Source organism: Drosophila mojavensis, unplaced genomic scaffold (assembly GCF_018153725.1).
Source record: "Drosophila mojavensis isolate 15081-1352.22 unplaced genomic scaffold, ASM1815372v1 contig_136, whole genome shotgun sequence".
NCBI lineage: Eukaryota > Metazoa > Arthropoda > Insecta > Diptera > Drosophilidae > Drosophila > Drosophila mojavensis.
The window spans coordinates 2,689,495-2,706,694 of NW_025318667.1; the positions used below are offsets into that span (position 1 = coordinate 2,689,495).

Below are 17,200 nucleotides of genomic sequence, written 5' to 3' on the forward strand. Positions count from 1 at the left end.
AGTAGAATCCGGTTAAAACGACTCCGCTTATAGCGTTTATACGGTTATAGCGACGAAAATTCTGGTCCCCAGCCAAACTTTTATGAGCGAACTTATACGGTTATAGTGCCTTCCGGGTATAACGACGTTATATTATATTATACGCCGGATTATACTGTATCTCCTTTCTCAGGGCACACAAAAAGCTGACCATGAAGAAAGATCAATAGGATAAGGATTCTGGACCTAGCCTTGTAGAACAAATAATATGCATTAGTTCAAGCTTACGCCAGAGTTTTTCTTTTCTCTTCTCAGTCAGCTCAAACAATGGAGAATATCGATTGTCACTTGGCAGTTTTCTGGTCACCTTGATATGATAGTGCCTGAGTAGCTGCCCAAAGGCATATGTCAACTCCATGGTCACTTTGGCCAAGCCCAAGCATGTAAATGGGGGCGGGGCTGTCTTTAGCAGGCGCCCCTTGGCTCTGACAGCTGGCAAAGATTTCAAACTTGGCAAACAATCATTTATCACTGGTCATGCTCCGTCTATGGCTGTCTCTCTCTCTCACACACACACATATTCACTCTTTCTCTCTCTTTTTCTCCGTGCAATGACGTCAGTAGCACACACACACACACACTCGCAGCTGAACACCCAAATGTAGGCAGCATAAAGAATCGTTTGCTTTACTTCTTTGCTTTCGTTTGCCGTTCTTGTTTTTGTTATCGTTAATCGATTGTTTTTGCATGCAGCAACAAACTGTACCTGGGTGGCCGGAAAATAGGCCACACTTGCAGGTGTTAATTTGACGCCATTTTTCGCTGCCTCGCATAATTACTGTAAATGCAAATTGCCCATGGCCCACATGTGTATATACCTATATACCATACCATATATACACCCATATATATATATACAGGGCCATGTATATATCTATATAAATCCTCGTTTGCATTTCCATCATAATTTTTCATATATTTTTTGTGTTCACATGCAAATTTGGTCCACTTTTTTTCCCCATATTTATTTAAACGGACAGCACTTTCCGTGGCTTGTCGAATTGATATATGCTCAATTTATGCTTTTATGCTCGTTCACCACAGCAATGGAAGTATATAGGCTTTACTTGCAATGAACCTTGCAATTCTCGTAGCCAAACAGGATTATCAAATATTATATCTAGTCCTTCGACTCATCTATACCGTTTTTTCTACAGATTAGTTGAGGTTCAAATCTAATTGAGGTAGAGTTTTCCATTTGAGTACATTTTCTTCAATCTTCCTTCAATATATTTGCATACACTTTCCTCGCTTAACACCAAATTCCTTCAGCCTGCTCACTGAGAACCCAAAAGTGTCTAATCATGTTGAAGGCTAACAGCTAAGCGACGAAATGTCAGCGCACTGAGGCCATGACAAAGGACTTTGTGTCGAAGTTCACGTTGCTTATTAATAATTGAGATGGAGTATCATTTCATTTTCAAGTTTGCAAGTACTTTGACCTCTTTGGCAGGTGTTGGATCATTGTTAATTGAAGCGCAATTCAAATTAAAGCCTTACACAGTTGAATTTTATAGATGCCTTAAACAACTGCCGAGATACCAAGATAACAAGTAGCGTGAGCGAGTATTTTTAGGTCGGTTAAGGCCGACTGTAGAGCTTAACATGTTTTTTTGCTTTTTTTTTTTTTTTTTTTTTTTTTTTTTTTTTTTTTTTTGTTTTCGATAGCACTCAAGTTGTCTTTGGACCGATTTGTAAATTTTTGTAATAAATAAAAAAAAAAAAAAAATTTTTTTATGGCTGTCAATTTATGTTGTTTTACTTTTCCTTAAATTGAGCCCAGGAATCGGCTTAAAGTATACACGTCTGACATAGCACAGAGTGCAGAGCTATTTCCGACTCTATTGTCCAAGATCACAGGCTGCTTCGCTCTATAAAGCATAGAGCTAGATAGTTGATTTATACAAAATTTGTTGAAAGTTGAATTATTTTCAGTTTTGCTTCTTAAAAAGTTGAGCTTTTCGTTTTTGATTTGTGTATATACATATCTATATAGTTATATTAAGTTTTGTTATTTTTGAAGTATTTTTATTCGTAATTTTTGTCTACATACCCAAGCTTTAATTGTAATATAGGTAGTACGACTAGTTGTATACATATATGTGAGAAACTTCTCCTAGCTGCAGCTCAGCTCAATATAAAAGTATTTTGAGAGTATAGGTTGGGTATCGCTGTTCCTAGGATATATTTGAATTGATTTACACCACTTGTATTATACATTCTACTCACACGCACACACACATATACATGCATACACGCTCACAGACATGTGTACAGTCACGTGCAAAAGCTACTACAAAAGCCATTCACAATGGGCAGGCGCGTTTACTGTATTCACACATATCTTCTTCTTATTCTACATTTTTGATGATGAGCAGACAACAGACCAAATAACAACAGCAACAACAACTACTACAACAACAACAACAACAACAATAAACAACAAACTACAAAATGAGAACAAACATCAGAAATATACCACACAAAAAAATACCACATGTACACTGACCTATGTATATCTATATTTAAGTATATTTCAAAATTCTGTTCAAATCTTTTCTTTTCTTGATTTCAATTTCTTTTCCTTTTTTTCGTATTTTTCGAAATGTTTTTATTTTCCTTTTTTATTTGAAACAAGTCGAAAAACGATAATATAAAAACAAAAATACAATAATTTAATTTAATTGGCACTGAGTAACTGAATATATATGTATACAAAAAAAAATACCAAAAACTTATTTTTAATTCAAATTTAGTTTCAAAACCTTTTTTCAATTCTCTTCAATTATTGTTTATCGCATTTAGTTTCGAATAAGTTTTTCTTGGTTTCCAATTAGTCAATCAAATAAAAATAACAAAAAATCATTATTAATACCAAAAAAAAGATACTAAAACAAAAATCATACCGGGAACAAACTTTTTGTTTACAGGGGACTACCTGAAGTGTACAGAGTTCGAGTCCGTGTTAACTCGTAAGATAAAATGATTTATTTTCCCCCCTTTCTTAAAATGCCCTTAATACACTACAACAGCAACAGCAACAACAACAACAAAAACAACACAGATTAATAACACCAACAAAACTACAATAAAATACCAAATTTTAAACAATTATTTACCAAATATATACCACACAAATACTAACTGAGTAAATTTGATTAACAACACAACAACACACACACTTACACACACACACACACACAGTATATAAGTACCCTAGTCGTCTAATATAGCTCTCGCTCTCTATTTCTCTAGTGTACTCTCTCTTTCTCTCTCTCTCTTTCCTTAACTAGCAATATATACTCTCTCCCTCTCTTTCTTCCTCTCTCTCTCTTTCTATACTAACCCTGAAGCTAGCTAGCGCTCGCGCGCTGCCTGATCTCCCCCAGCGATAATTCATATATCGCAAGCACTAATCCTTATTCGTGTTACACGCTCTACCGCTAACACTCCCTTTCTCGCTCTCTCTTTCTCTCTCTCTCTCTTTCACTCTCTACCTTTATTAGTCTTTCCTTTAGCTTTACCCTCTCAAATGCTAGATTCAATATATATGTTTTATATACCTTAATAACTTTCTGATACTCAATCTCTATCTCTCTCTCTCTCTCTGTCTATCTCTGTCTCTGTCGTACACTTTCTTAGTAATATTTGCCGATATATACATACTAAAATACTTACTTAAATACTCTTAAACTTATAATACTTAAACCATATATAGACTATATAAACTAGAGCTTAACGAAAACATCTGCTCAATTAACCAATTGTCAAACACAACACTACTCCACTATTGGCCTCACACGTTATGCAACACTGTACAATGCAACGGAACTTACCGAAGCTGTGCGTCCGCAATAGCCACAAGAAGTTTGAAAGCCTGGAAGCATAAGCTTCACTAGATATATCTACTAAAATCACTCGAAACCGTGTGATCAGATAAGCTTGAAACAGACGAAGCCTGAAATGCAATATTGTATCGTATGCTTAAAGCTTTTCCTTTTGTCAATCAAGCGAATCTTTGGTGTATACACACATGATATTAAGCTTCTCACTTTTCTTTGAGTATTTTGATCACTGTAAGCAGCTTGCGTTTCCTTAACTTATCACTTACCAAAGCTTTTTGCTGCTTCTCTTTAGGCTTCACGCTGCAAGCTTATCTATTCTGTGCAAGCTACTCTCTTGCCTTTGCGTTGATCGCCTTTTTTCGTCAAGCTTCTCACTGAGCTTTTCTCTTCGCGTCAAGCTGATTTCTTACTTTCGAGCTTGACACTGCTCTCTTAGTTTCTCTGTTAACTCATCTGTTCTGTAAAGGCATTTGCTGCTCTCTGAGCTTCTCAAAAGAATTCCTAAACTTAAACCGGCCAAAGCTTCTTGCGGTCATCGGTCAACAGTCCTTACTGAAAGTATGTACACTCACATTCTAGCACTGACAGACACACACACACACACATGCACACCTGCAGCAGATGCTACTATAGTCACTCGTAATGTGTTTTTGTAGCCAACTTTACGTGTGTGAACCCTGTGTCAATGTCGTAGTGAATATAACTCTCTCTCTCTCTCCTCCCCAGTTTCCCACTTTTATTTTGTTGTATGTGTGAGTGTGTATATGTATTTGTGTCCTTGTATTCGTTGTATTCGTACTCGTACTTACTTGTTAATGTTTTAGCAACAGTTTCTCACTCGAACTTAAACAAAACTATTTTATTTCGTTTCTTTGTGTTTCTAGACTTGATGTTAACAGTGTGTGCGTATATATGAGAGTATCAGTGTGTGTGTGTGCGAGTGTTTTTCTTTTATCCAGTACTCTTTGATTTATATTGAGTTTTCAGTTATGTTTTTCGTTTCGAATTGCCTTTGAAACCGAATCCGAATATGAAAAGCGACTATGAAAAATGGGTAACAATTTTGTTCAAGCATATCAATTAGTCTCCCCACACACACACACACACACACGCACACGCACACACATCACACAGAGACACACACGCACACATTTTGTTAGTTTTTGTTTTAGAGCGTTTTCATAGCGTAGTCTTTGCGATAGTTTCTGTTTCTATTTCTGTTTCTGTTGCGATTACAGCTGCAAAATTTTCGTTACATTTTCGTTACAATTTAGCTATATGCAATTATTTTCACTCAAACACATACACACAGACACACACACGTACACAGTTGCACCCTAAAACTGATGCTATCTATGTTTTGTAAGCTCAACTCTTTTTACAGGAAAAACCATCAGTTTCTATTGCAAAGGTATTTAAAGCTGCCCGGCCCCAACTCTAGCTTAACATAACAAACCCACATTGTGGTGCTCCCCCCTCCCCCCCTCGCCACCTCTACCCATCGCTACCGCGCCACCTCCCCAACAGAGCTCAAACACTCACACAGCTTGCCGCAAATGGCAGCTACAACAATAATCAAAATTAAAGTCGCATTACAAGCTATATGCACACACTCACACTCACACACACACACCTGTGTCTCTCTCGCTCGCTTGCTCGTTCGCTCTATCAAAAAAGTTTAGCATACTTTTGCGCGCGAGAATTTTCGCATTTTTATTTCCATTTTTTTTCGCGTTGTTTCACACATTTTCACGCACACACACACATACACAGGCCCACACACACGCACACACATGTACAATTACGTTGACATTTTTGTGTGTGCGCCGCGTCACGCCCCGCTCTGCGGTGGTGCAGCCTCTGCGCCCCCCTTGCCCCTGCAGCCGCCGGTGCGTTTAATTTAAATTGCTTTGCCTTTACTTTTGCTGTTGCTTCCTTTGTTCTTATCTTCTTTTAAGTCGTTTTCCTTTCTCTTCTTTTATTTTTCTTTAATTTTTGTTGAGCTTTACGTTTTAATTTTGTGGCTGCTTCTTTTGAGTGCGCACTTTTTGTGGTCTGCGGCTTAGTCGCAATTTTATGGTCTCTCAGACACGTTCTCTCTCTCGCATTCTCTCTCTCTCTCTCTCTCTAACTCTCTTTCACTCGACTTGTGCTGCTATTGTGCTTGTAGCCTGATGTGCTTGAGCTGTATTTACATTGTGCGTGCTTTGATCTTGCCAAAGCTTCAAACTTTTTCTGTTTTTCTTTCTCTCTCTCTTAAACTTTCGCTTTGTTCTGGCTCTCACATGCAAGCTGAACGCCTCAAAGCTTTTTTATATTTATGCTGCGGGCCTCAGGCCTCGCCCCTTTTTAAACTCACGCTTTTAAGCTTTACAGCTTTGAGAATTTGCCACTATCACTATTTCCTTTCCTCTTTCTTAGAAAAGCTTTAATGCTCCCAAGCTCTTAGCTTGACTGGCTTGCTCTTAACTCAACCTCGCTCTCTGTCTCTGTCTCACTCTCTCTCCCTGTAAAGCTTTAAAGAGGCAAAGCTTAGCTCTGCTTGTCACGCTCAAAGCTCCGCTCTCTCGCTCTTCACTAACTCGCTCACTCTATCTATCTCGCTTTTACGCACTCTTTCGCTCATTGTCTCACTTTCACTGTTGTATTGGACTTTACATTGGATCAGCGTGCCTCTCACTCTGTCACCTTAGCTTGTTATCAATTGGCTCTGCTCGCGCTATCTCACACTCATTCTCTGTCTCACTCTAATTAGTGGTATGTGCCGACTGGACGACTGACTCGGTCGCAGTCGCAAGCTGACAAAAGCTCTACCAAACTTTCACGCACATAACTGATCATGCGAAACCAAAACGAATCAAAGAAACTCAATCAAAAGAAAAAAAATATATATGTCTGTATCTATCTATCTCTCTCTCTCTCTCTCTCTCATAGAACTTTTCTACGTATTCTCTCAAATTGTCGATGTATGTGTAAATGTTATCAGAAAGCAATAAAAATAACGTAACGCATATTGACATTTACTCTACGTATCAATTAAATGAAATGAAATCTGATGTGAATTATGATTGTTAAAAAACGACTTTCTTTTGTGCTCTCTCTCTTTCTCTCTCTCTCTCTCTCTTTTCTATTTTTCTCTTTCTCTCTCTTTTCTTTCTCTCTCCGTGTGTTTCTTTCTCTTGTCTATTTTCTCTATTTATTGATATGGTACATAATGTGTTTATCTCTTCTGTCTGCCTGGATAATCGCAAATTGTTTGTTTATCTAACCAAACGCAACACGCGACATTCTCTTTACCCCTCCTCCAACTGTCGCAGCCTCTCGCAATATTACGAGTTCTCCAAGGATCAGGACTATATCTGCTCCACGCCCGAGGATTCGGGCATGCATCTCTGCGGCAACTTTCCGCCGTATCGCATCGGATCACTGGTCTGCACTGGTAAGTACTGCCAGCTAATCCACCCATCTGAGACCCCCTACCCTCCCACAGCCACCCCCTCTCTCGAGCAGGCAAAACTTTCATTTTAATGAGGTGCAAACTGTGCGTGTTAATCAAATTTTGATGGCACTTTTTAATTGCTTTCGTGCTGCTCAACTTTCTGGCAGCCCCCATCATCTACCCACCCTCTCACCCCCTATCATCACCTCGCTCTCTGAAACTAATTGTAAACTTTTTGCAGAGGAGGCCAAGCTACTGGACCTGAATGAGCCAACGAATACCTCGTGCGTGAATTGGAATCAGTATTATACGACCTGCAAGCAGAGTGGCGAGAACCCCTTCCAGGGCACCATATCCTTCGACAACATTGGCATGGCCTGGGTGGCCATATTTCTGGTAAGTTGACAGTCGACAGCCGCAGACTTTTTGCCAATTAGCGCATCAAAACTTTTTGCTTAAACAAATAACAATGACCCAACATTGACACAGGACACGCAGCCAGGCAACGAGCGAGTCAGTGAGTCGAGTGTTTGTTGCATGTTAATTCCGCTGCTCAACTGCGGTGCAAGTTGCCACTTTTGGCATCGCTTTCAATTCAAACAACAACAAACACGACAGCAGCAATAGAACAGCAGCAGCAACAACAACAGCAGCTGTCAAATTTGCATAGGGCGCTAGCTGCTGCTGCTGCTGCTGCTGCCAGCAAAGCGGGTCACGACGATTCACCCCGCGGCACAGCGTGCCCCAAGCGCAATGTGTCAATAGACAGCGCCACGTTGCCACGACAACACGACAGCAGCAAAAACAGCAGCACCAGCAGCAACAACAACAACAATAGCAACAGCAATAGCAGCAAAGTCGCAACTAGCTGCAAATGTCATTGCAGATTGAATCATTTTCGGAAGTTAGCAGCTTATAGAATCACAGATTTGCAACACAAATTGGCAGCCTCAGCTCGACACCTAATTGAAATTAGAAACCAAATTGAATACAAAACCCAAAGTAAACAAAGGAATGAATAGCAGAAGATACAATTAGGGATGGAGTAAGAGATGCAGATACAGATACAGATACAGATACAGATACAGATACAGATACAGATACAGATGACAGATACAGATACAGATACAGATACAGATACAGATACAGATACAGATACAGATACAGATACAGATACAGATACAGATACAGATACAGATACAGATACAGATACAGATACAGATACAGATACAGATACAGATACAGATACAGATACAGATACAGATACAGATACAGATACAGATACAGATACAGATACAGATACAGATACAGATACAGATACATTTAAAGATCCAATAGCAGCCGCTTTGATTTGTGACTTTGATATTCGACCATTAAGGGTGAGAAGGGATGGGGAGGGGTCTTCGCACTGCCTTCCTTCCCAATGGGGTCAAAGGAGGGTTTAAATGCTTTGCAATTAAACGCAAATCAAATACGCATTAAACCATCTGCGTTGCAGGACGTCACACAGACACGAAGCGGACCACACACACACACGTACACACACACACACACACACACACACACACACACACACACACACACACAGACAGCAAACAAAGCAATACTGAAATATTACGCATACGTGACGTGGTACAAAATGAAGAGGAGACCTTTGTTGTTGTTGGCCGCGCTGCCGGCTGCTAATTACGCTAAAAACAAAGGCAACAACAACAGAATTGTTAACGGTTGTCACTTGTCATTGCAGGTCATCTCGCTGGAGGGCTGGACGGACATTATGTACTACGTGCAGGACGCGCACAGCTTCTGGGACTGGATCTACTTTGTGCTGCTAATTGTGGTAAGTGCGTGAGATACACACACAATTATGTCTAGCAGGGGAAAACATAGAGAAAATCTGATATCTCTACAGCAAACTGATTAATTTATTTATACCAAGACTAGTCGATCTAGCATATATACAATCCATGAGCTTTTGAGCACACTTCGTTCCATTTCCCATATGGCAATACTACCTGTTGGCTCAATTTTAATGGGGTCAGGCCATAACTCAAGCTTGACCTGGCTATTTGACTGATTGCTAATCAACATTTACCGTTTATATACCTGCCTCGCTTGCTGGTCTTAAATGAGCATTAAGAACTTCAAGCTGCAAGCTAGAGATAAGCATAAAATTATTCAATGGAGTAGCTATGCAGCCATTCTGATGCTTGGCTGACAAGCGAGTTAGCGAACATGAGGTGAAGGCGCCATTAAGTAGGCAATAAAAAATCTAACTATTTGTATATGAAAATTTTACCATTTAACTTGATTTATATGGAATTTAATTTCATATATTTCTCAAAGCAAAGACAGAATACACAAGTTTAACGAGTTAGAGTCTTCAGCTATTCGAGGTCAAGTGCTGAGGAATATTTGATAGGCCAAGTCAAGAGCCAGTTGATTATGTCTCTGAGTCCTCCTGGCTTATTCAATTTGCTCTTCAAACTCGTAATGGGGCTAAGCTGTAAACAGAATCATTCTTTTCGACAGCTTTACATTCTATTATTTCAGGTCAGGTATTGACATATGAGTTGCCCAATTGCATTTTGGGGCTGGAGCTTTGTTGTGCCCCCCCAAAGGAGATTCCAATTTGTATTTTAAAAATTCTGAATCGAATTCAGCTGAGTGCACAAAGCAATGAAGCTGAGGCAATTTGAATATGTAAATATGTGCATTACACACACACACACACACACACGCACACTCATTCGCTCTCTGTCTCTGTCTGAATAAAGAATAATAAAAGTGCAGTTAGCTGGGGATTCATCATGCGTTTGTCTAGTTGACCACATGTTGCAAGCTGTTGTTGCATCTTCAGGTGTATGTGTGTGTGTGTGTGTGTGTAAATATCAGATGTCCTTGTACTAATTAAAAGCCTTTTAATCCAACACACACACACACAGACATCATTTATTTTGAAAGCTTGTTTCGCTATCTCGCTCGATTCAGCTGCTTTGTTAGTTGCTCATTTGATGTGCAAAATGATTTTTGCTATTGCCCAGGCAACCAGCAACAGCAACAGCAACTGCAACTGCAGCAGCAATAACTTTTCATATGCAAATAGCTGGCAGTCTATAGGAAGGCATATATCCATCCACCTGCCCCATGGCCCATTCATAGAACAGCCCCGTTTCCATCCTTAATGTTTTATGCTATTGAAAGTTGCTTGTTGCCAGCAAGGAAATTGCATATTTATGTTGTTGTTGCTCCTTTTTCTCGTTTTTGAGAAACATTTTGTGCAGTGTGCGCCACACAAATTCAGAAATTAGAAACATTTCGCTCGGCATACCCTCGACAACATGAATGCGGATAAATTGGCTGGAGTGCGTCTGACATGGACGACGAATCTGATGATCTGTCTCTCACTTGATGCCATTAAGAGATGAAATGCCTTAAAATACAAGCTTCGAAGTGAAGAGAAGATAGTTTTAGTTTTCCTTATATGAATGCTGTCAGTCAAATCAGTCAATCAACCACATACAATCAATCAAAGAGTCGTAACAAATTCCGTCCCTATTCAAATTTCCGAGCAATTCTACAGGGTATTCGCTAGTCTGGCTACTTGTTGACTTTTTCTTTGTTGCTGCTATTGTTGTAGAAAAATATGTTTTCAATTTAAAGTTGGCAAATTTGTTTTGCCAGAAAGCTATTAAAATGCAACAGCAAGCTAATGGATGGCTATCCATAGAAAGCGAGAGAGCAGCACACACACACACACACAGAGACAGAGAGAGAGAGAGAGCGAGAAAGTGGAGCTCGGGCAGTGAGCTAACTTGGCAGCTCAACTAATTTGCAGTCATTGAACGAACAACAAATCAAAAGTTCCACAACTCGTAGCGCCTCCTGCCGAACGGCTGCCTCTGCTGCGGCTGCTGCCTGTTGCAGCCGTCGCTATCGACGCTGCCTCAATTTGTGGCGCAAACTAGTTTTGTCGCTTGCGGCATGGAAATGTGAAAAGTTGCGAAATTTGATTTGCTTTGAACTCTAACAAATATTTGGTTTTCTCCACTCATTTGCAGATTGGCTCGTTCTTCATGATCAACCTGTGCCTGGTCGTCATTGCCACCCAGTTCTCGGAGACGAAGAAGCGCGAGATGGAGCGCATGCGGCAGGAGCGCGCCCGCTACACGTCCACGTCGACGCTGGCGAGCAGCACCAACAACTCGGAGCCGGCCACGTGCTATGCCGAGATAGTCAAATACATAGCCCATCTGTGGCGACGCTTCAAGAGACGAATGTTAAAGAAGTACAGATTATATAAGTATGCTGCTTGTCCGTTTTTTGGTTTGATTCAATTACGTTTTGCGTTCACCTGTTTACCTTTCACACTGTTCTCGTTTCTCTCGCCGTCACATTGTATACTAAATGCCATCAAATATTTATCATCAACTTAACAATTGCTTAGCTTGACAACGACTGCAACAGGTCAGGCTCCCCGTCAGGCATACGCACAGTTCTCACAGTTCCGCACCACACCCACAGTGAAGGACTAATCCTCGCGCTAATCTCCACCTCGATTGACTCGGCTCTTATCTCAGAGCTCACAATTTGCCCCTCTTTGCCAGAGTCTTGAGATTTTCACAAATCCCACTATCTTAACGGCTTGATTAGGCTGCCGGAAACGAGAGTTCCAAAGTTAATTTCGTGGCTTCTTATAGAACATGCTCTTTGATATTATCGAACTGTATTATTAAGGCTTTAGCAAGCTTACGCTCAAGTTGTCTTTTATGCCGCATTCGCTTAATTATGTTTTATCGTCTTTGGTTCATTCTGCTTCCGCTCAAAATAAGTTGCTCGCAGGCTTACGACAGCTAAACTAACCTAACCTAGTACCAGACCTAACCTAGCCTATCCCAACTCCAACCTAACCTCACCCAACGCTGTCCCAGCTCCATCCTAACTGAGCCCTCTCATAGCAACATGTCCTAGTCCATAGTCTATCCTAGCTTCTTCTGACCCGTTCCATGTTTGCATTGCCTAGGCTCCTGAATATATTCTAGCCCTCCTAAACACAAGCCCGTCTTAATCCAATTTAGCCATGTCGCAAACCAACCTAATCTTAACTCAGCTCTATCATGCTTTCACTTGCTCAGACATTTCTGTAACTGATAGATAAACTTTACTAACTAAGTTATAGAAAATAGCATATCCCTTGAAAAAATATTCGATAAACTTGTCCTTGCCAAACGTCAAGTCAATTTTTTTTTTTTTTTCAATTGACCAAAAACTTGACATTTCCAAGTATCTTCCATGAGAAAGTTCCCAAATGGAGTTAAGACTTTCAGTTAACTGTATTTGATGTCAGCTAACTGTATTTGATGTCAAATTGACTTTCTCAGCTCAGAAGTTTTCACCCCTTGCAGAGTAGCGTCGCCCAGAGAGACAGACCGACCCCAGCCTTAGCCCAACATGCCGTTAGATTTTATTGCATTTTATTTGCGATACTTCGGTTTCAATTCGTTTTTCCTTTGCGCCTCGGACCCGGATCTTCCACAGCTCTGGCCAAAATATATATATATTTATATATCCAAATATATACATATATATCTCTGTGATTTATTAAAAATTCATTTAACATGCGTTCCGCCTCTCACGTCCTACAGCGCACGTTCTCTTCGTTTCTTTTTCTGTTATTTATATGTATTCTTTTTTCTGCTTTTTAGTTTTCTCGTTTACAGTTGTCAACTTTTTGGGTTTTGCATTTTTTATGGGCTTTGGCTTTCAATTATTTGCACTTGCATTTGGTCGCGTGTGTTGGTCCCCAAATGTTGTACCTGTTGTTGTTGTGTCTCGAATAACAAGAGAACAACAAATACAACATATAGAGTTAGTCACCTTAGTCAGTACTGACTGTGATAGTGACTGTGACTGTGACTGTGACTGTCACTGTGACTGTGACTGTGACTGTGACTGTGACTGTGACTGTGACTGTGACTGTGACTGTGACTGTGACTGTGACTGTGACTGTGACTGTGACTGTGACTGTGACTGTGACTGTGACTGTGACTGTGACTGGGACTGTGACTGTGACTGTGACTGTGACTGTGACTGTGACTGTGATTGTGACTGTGACTGTGACTGTGATTGTGACTGTGACTGTGACTGTGACTGTGACTGTGACTGTGACTGTGACTGTGACTGTGACTGTGACTGTGACTGTGACTGTGACTGTGACTGTGATTCTGATTCTGATTCTGACTTGACTCTGACTCTGACTCTGACTGTTTGCATTTAAGCGTACATAGCCTAAACAACATCTATAGCATGCATAGCTATCAGAAATAACCATACGAAGTTTGCATGAGATCTCCTCTCAGTTGATTTGTAAGCTCAAGAGACTTACCTGCTTGGGCAATGTGCTTTAATGAACATTCAATGGGCCACATAAACTTTTCCCAATATCTTCAGCTTAATGAGCTTTTCCAGAAGTATAAAAACTTTCAAATTCCTTAGATTCAAAGTCAAGAGCTTTCAGTGTAATAAAGTATGCCAAACTTTTGCCAGTCGAGCAGAGTCATAAAGCTTTAAGGTGCTTTCAGCACACTCGACTTTAATTTGACTAATCAATGACTATTACGATTAAATTGTAACGAAAGCTGTGAAAACAAAATGCACTCGGTAAACAGTTGATTAATTTCCAACAGCTACTCAAGTGTTTGCCCAAGGTCTGAAAACAATTCGGCTTTGAATGTTAAACAAGATTGACTCACTGAAAGTCATGCCCGAGTGCCTCAGCTGGCTCGAGGCCAGAAGCACTTCAGCTATGCGAAATGCTTTAAATCGTTAGCTCTTTAGTACACGTTTACAACACATGAGTTCCTCTGTCTACCTGTCTCTCTCTCTTCCTGTCTCTCCCTCTGCTCTCTCTCTCTCTCTCGCTCTCGCTCTTGCTCTCGTCTTAAGTCGAATCGCTATAAAATATTTTAATTTTCATTTGCATTCGTCTCGTTCGACGCTCGTTTGTTGTGGTTGTCGTTGTTTTTGCTTATTTGCGTTGTTCATTTGATTGAATTATGTAATTGTAGTCTAATTAGTAAGCACACACACACACACGCACACACACACACATACTTACTGCTACACAATTAGACAATGTCTAATGATGCCACTGAGAGCCACACACACGTAAACCAAAACCTCAAAACAGAATTCGCACACGTTCTCACCTGAGCCACACGTCCGTGTATGTGTATGTGTATGTGTATGTGTATGTGTATGTGTATGTGTCTATGTGTTTGTGTGTGTGCGTGTGTGTTTGTATGTTATGCATGAATTTACTTTCGACTATATACACTAATCGTTTGCCCTCTTGCCCTTAACACCTTCCACCCTCTGCTGCTGCGTCCTCATCGTCGCCCTCGTCCAGGTATCAGAGGCAACAGCGGCGCGAGGGTCTGCTGCCCAATGCGGATAATCTCACGTTTTCGCCGTCGCGCATCAAGTGCCATCACCCGAACTGCCCCAAGTACAGTAATCGCAAGCCGTCCAGCATGCAGGATCAGATGATTACCGTTATGGTGCCGCTCAATTCCAACAACAACAACAACAATAACAACAATAGCAGCAACAACAACAGCAGCAGCAACAATGGCAGCGGCAACGGCGGCGCTGGCGGTGCCAGCGCAGCTGCCGGTGGTGCTGGCAGCAACAGCCAGAATCACACCACTGTGGCATTGATTAATGGCATCAACGGCAGCACCGCCAGCGTCTCGATGGCCCAGCAGCAACAGTTGGTGGCAGGCGGTGCCGCCTCCCAGGCGCAACTCTCCTCGTCGGACAACACGGAGCAGTCGCTGGGCGAGGGCAGCGGCTCGGGCGTGGCCCGGCGCACCTCCTCGATGAAGAAACCCACCGCCCACCATGGCCACGGCCTGCAGCTGAAGCCGGACTCAACTGGTGGCGAGCAGAAGACGATTCTGCTCAAGCTGCCACAGCAGGTCATGGACTCGGACCAACTGATCGTAAGTATCGCCTGCACTGACGAAGAGGCAGACAAAAAGAAACAGTATACCCATCCAAATACTCGCCAAAGAAATACGATATGCACATGTCTAAATTGTAGGCCACATAAAGTTTCAATGCTATTTACACGCGAAGACCATATACGATACTACTAAATACGATGATATACTATAGTTAAAAATATACAATATACTATAAAGCACAAGCTACTTACGATATACCGAATACGGTACGACATACTAGCTCTCAATTAATACTATACACGTGCTTAAACTCAACATTGTTTGGTATACCATCGAAATATCGTATGCGATATATTGGCTGGAATTACGAATAACGCTATTCAGGATTCACATTATATGCAATATAAGGATATATTTAAAAATTAGCAAAAATAAGAAATTACTAATCTAAATTTGTCATATCCTGAACCATGTTATACGCTACTTAGCTGTTATACGATATTCGATATACGTCAAATATACTATATACCAAATACTATATTCGTGTATATTCGGTAAACATATCATAGGCATGACATCCCAGACACAGCATATCGTCAAGGTTAAGGATATGCGAGATATACAACTTATGATATACCACATATGATATTCGTGTGTGTCATATCGTGAACGACGTTTTACGCTACTTGGGTGTTATGCGATATTCGATACACATATCATAGGCATGACTGCATAACGTCAAGCTTTAGGCTATACGAGATATACTACATACGATATACCACACACGATATTCGACTTAATGCAGCTCCAGACTTCGCTCGAGAAATCCACAAACAGACTTAACAACCAAGAAACAATTACCTATTCCAATAATACTCTTGACCATCCACTAACTTAACTATGAAATACCGCTAATAATGATCTTTCATATTTGTCACGAACGTTGCACAACTTGTAGCTGCAGTTGGGAAATTTAGGCAAGGTATTGCAATCTATCACAACTACAAATTTTAAGAACCCTCTTTAAAAACATGTATATATAACAAACAAGCTAAAAATAAATTTGAGCTTCGGCTAACCGAGGCAACCCGAGCAGAAATATGGAGTCGAACATATCGAGAGCGTGTAGATTTGTTCTGAACTTAGATTCGCTAATGACCTGCAATTAAGACAGAATGTTTTTCCTTGTGCTCGTAATATATTTAGCAATAAATATAATTTGTTATTGCTACAATATTGGGCATATTCCAATAAAAATTCCTTATTTCTGCAAGGGCAAAAAGTTAATATCTTTGACGAGACTGCAATTAAATAAAAGTTATAATTAAAGCTCGAAGCGATAAGGAAATTGATACCCATTAAATTTGAATGCAATGTATAAAATAACCTACGTCCACAGCCCCAGCGCCTCCGGTGACCCATTGACCCATTGACCCATTGTTCTATTAGACCTATTGCTAAAATGCCAATTAATTATTCAAATATTTGTTGCATTTCATTATATATGTAAATAGCAATTGAGATTCATCCGCCTCGGCGATTCCCTAGCACATGAAAGAAGTGATGGCATTTTGAGGGATATAGATTTGTGCTTTATGAATATTAGATGTAATTATTCCATTGTAAGCTCTGGATTAGATTTTTATAATGCTATGTTAGCGCTGACATAATAGGCTTAGCGTCTCTATGTCAATCAAAAAGCTTCGCTGAACAAGTAAAAAACAATACTCAATTAAAGCTTCGCTTATGGCATATAATGAGCTTTTCAATTCATTCAAGAGCTTTGGAATTTCTCAAAGAAATCAATATTAAATTGACACTTAGCTCATATGAGCTTTCATTCTGCTTTAGAATAGTAGATTAATGAAGAGCTTTCAAAGCTCCGTTTCATGTGCTTACAATGAATATTT

At 40.3% G+C, this 17,200-nt stretch overlaps 1 protein-coding gene across 16 annotated transcripts in view; it reads left to right on the plus strand.

The window, feature by feature from the left end:
- The window catches only part of LOC6585509, a 123,389-nt gene that overhangs the window by 81,173 nt on the left and 25,016 nt on the right, over window positions 1-17,200 (plus strand). For 5 of the 16 annotated variants that reach the window (XM_044007024.1, XM_044007025.1, XM_044007019.1 and 2 more), the window contains 8 exons: window positions 2,970-3,011; window positions 5,269-5,295; window positions 7,202-7,323; window positions 7,565-7,719; window positions 9,071-9,163; window positions 11,385-11,626; window positions 14,732-15,326; window positions 16,249-16,272. In XM_044007024.1, the coding sequence (XP_043862959.1) occupies window positions 2,970-3,011; window positions 5,269-5,295; window positions 7,202-7,323; window positions 7,565-7,719; window positions 9,071-9,163; window positions 11,385-11,626; window positions 14,732-15,326; window positions 16,249-16,272 (1,300 nt within the window). The remainder of the gene's footprint in view (window positions 1-2,969; window positions 3,012-5,268; window positions 5,296-7,201; window positions 7,324-7,564; window positions 7,720-9,070; window positions 9,164-11,384; window positions 11,627-14,731; window positions 15,327-16,248; window positions 16,273-17,200) is intronic. The other 11 variants (XM_032732895.2, XM_032732887.2, XM_032732893.2 and 8 more) reach the window with 6 other exon arrangements.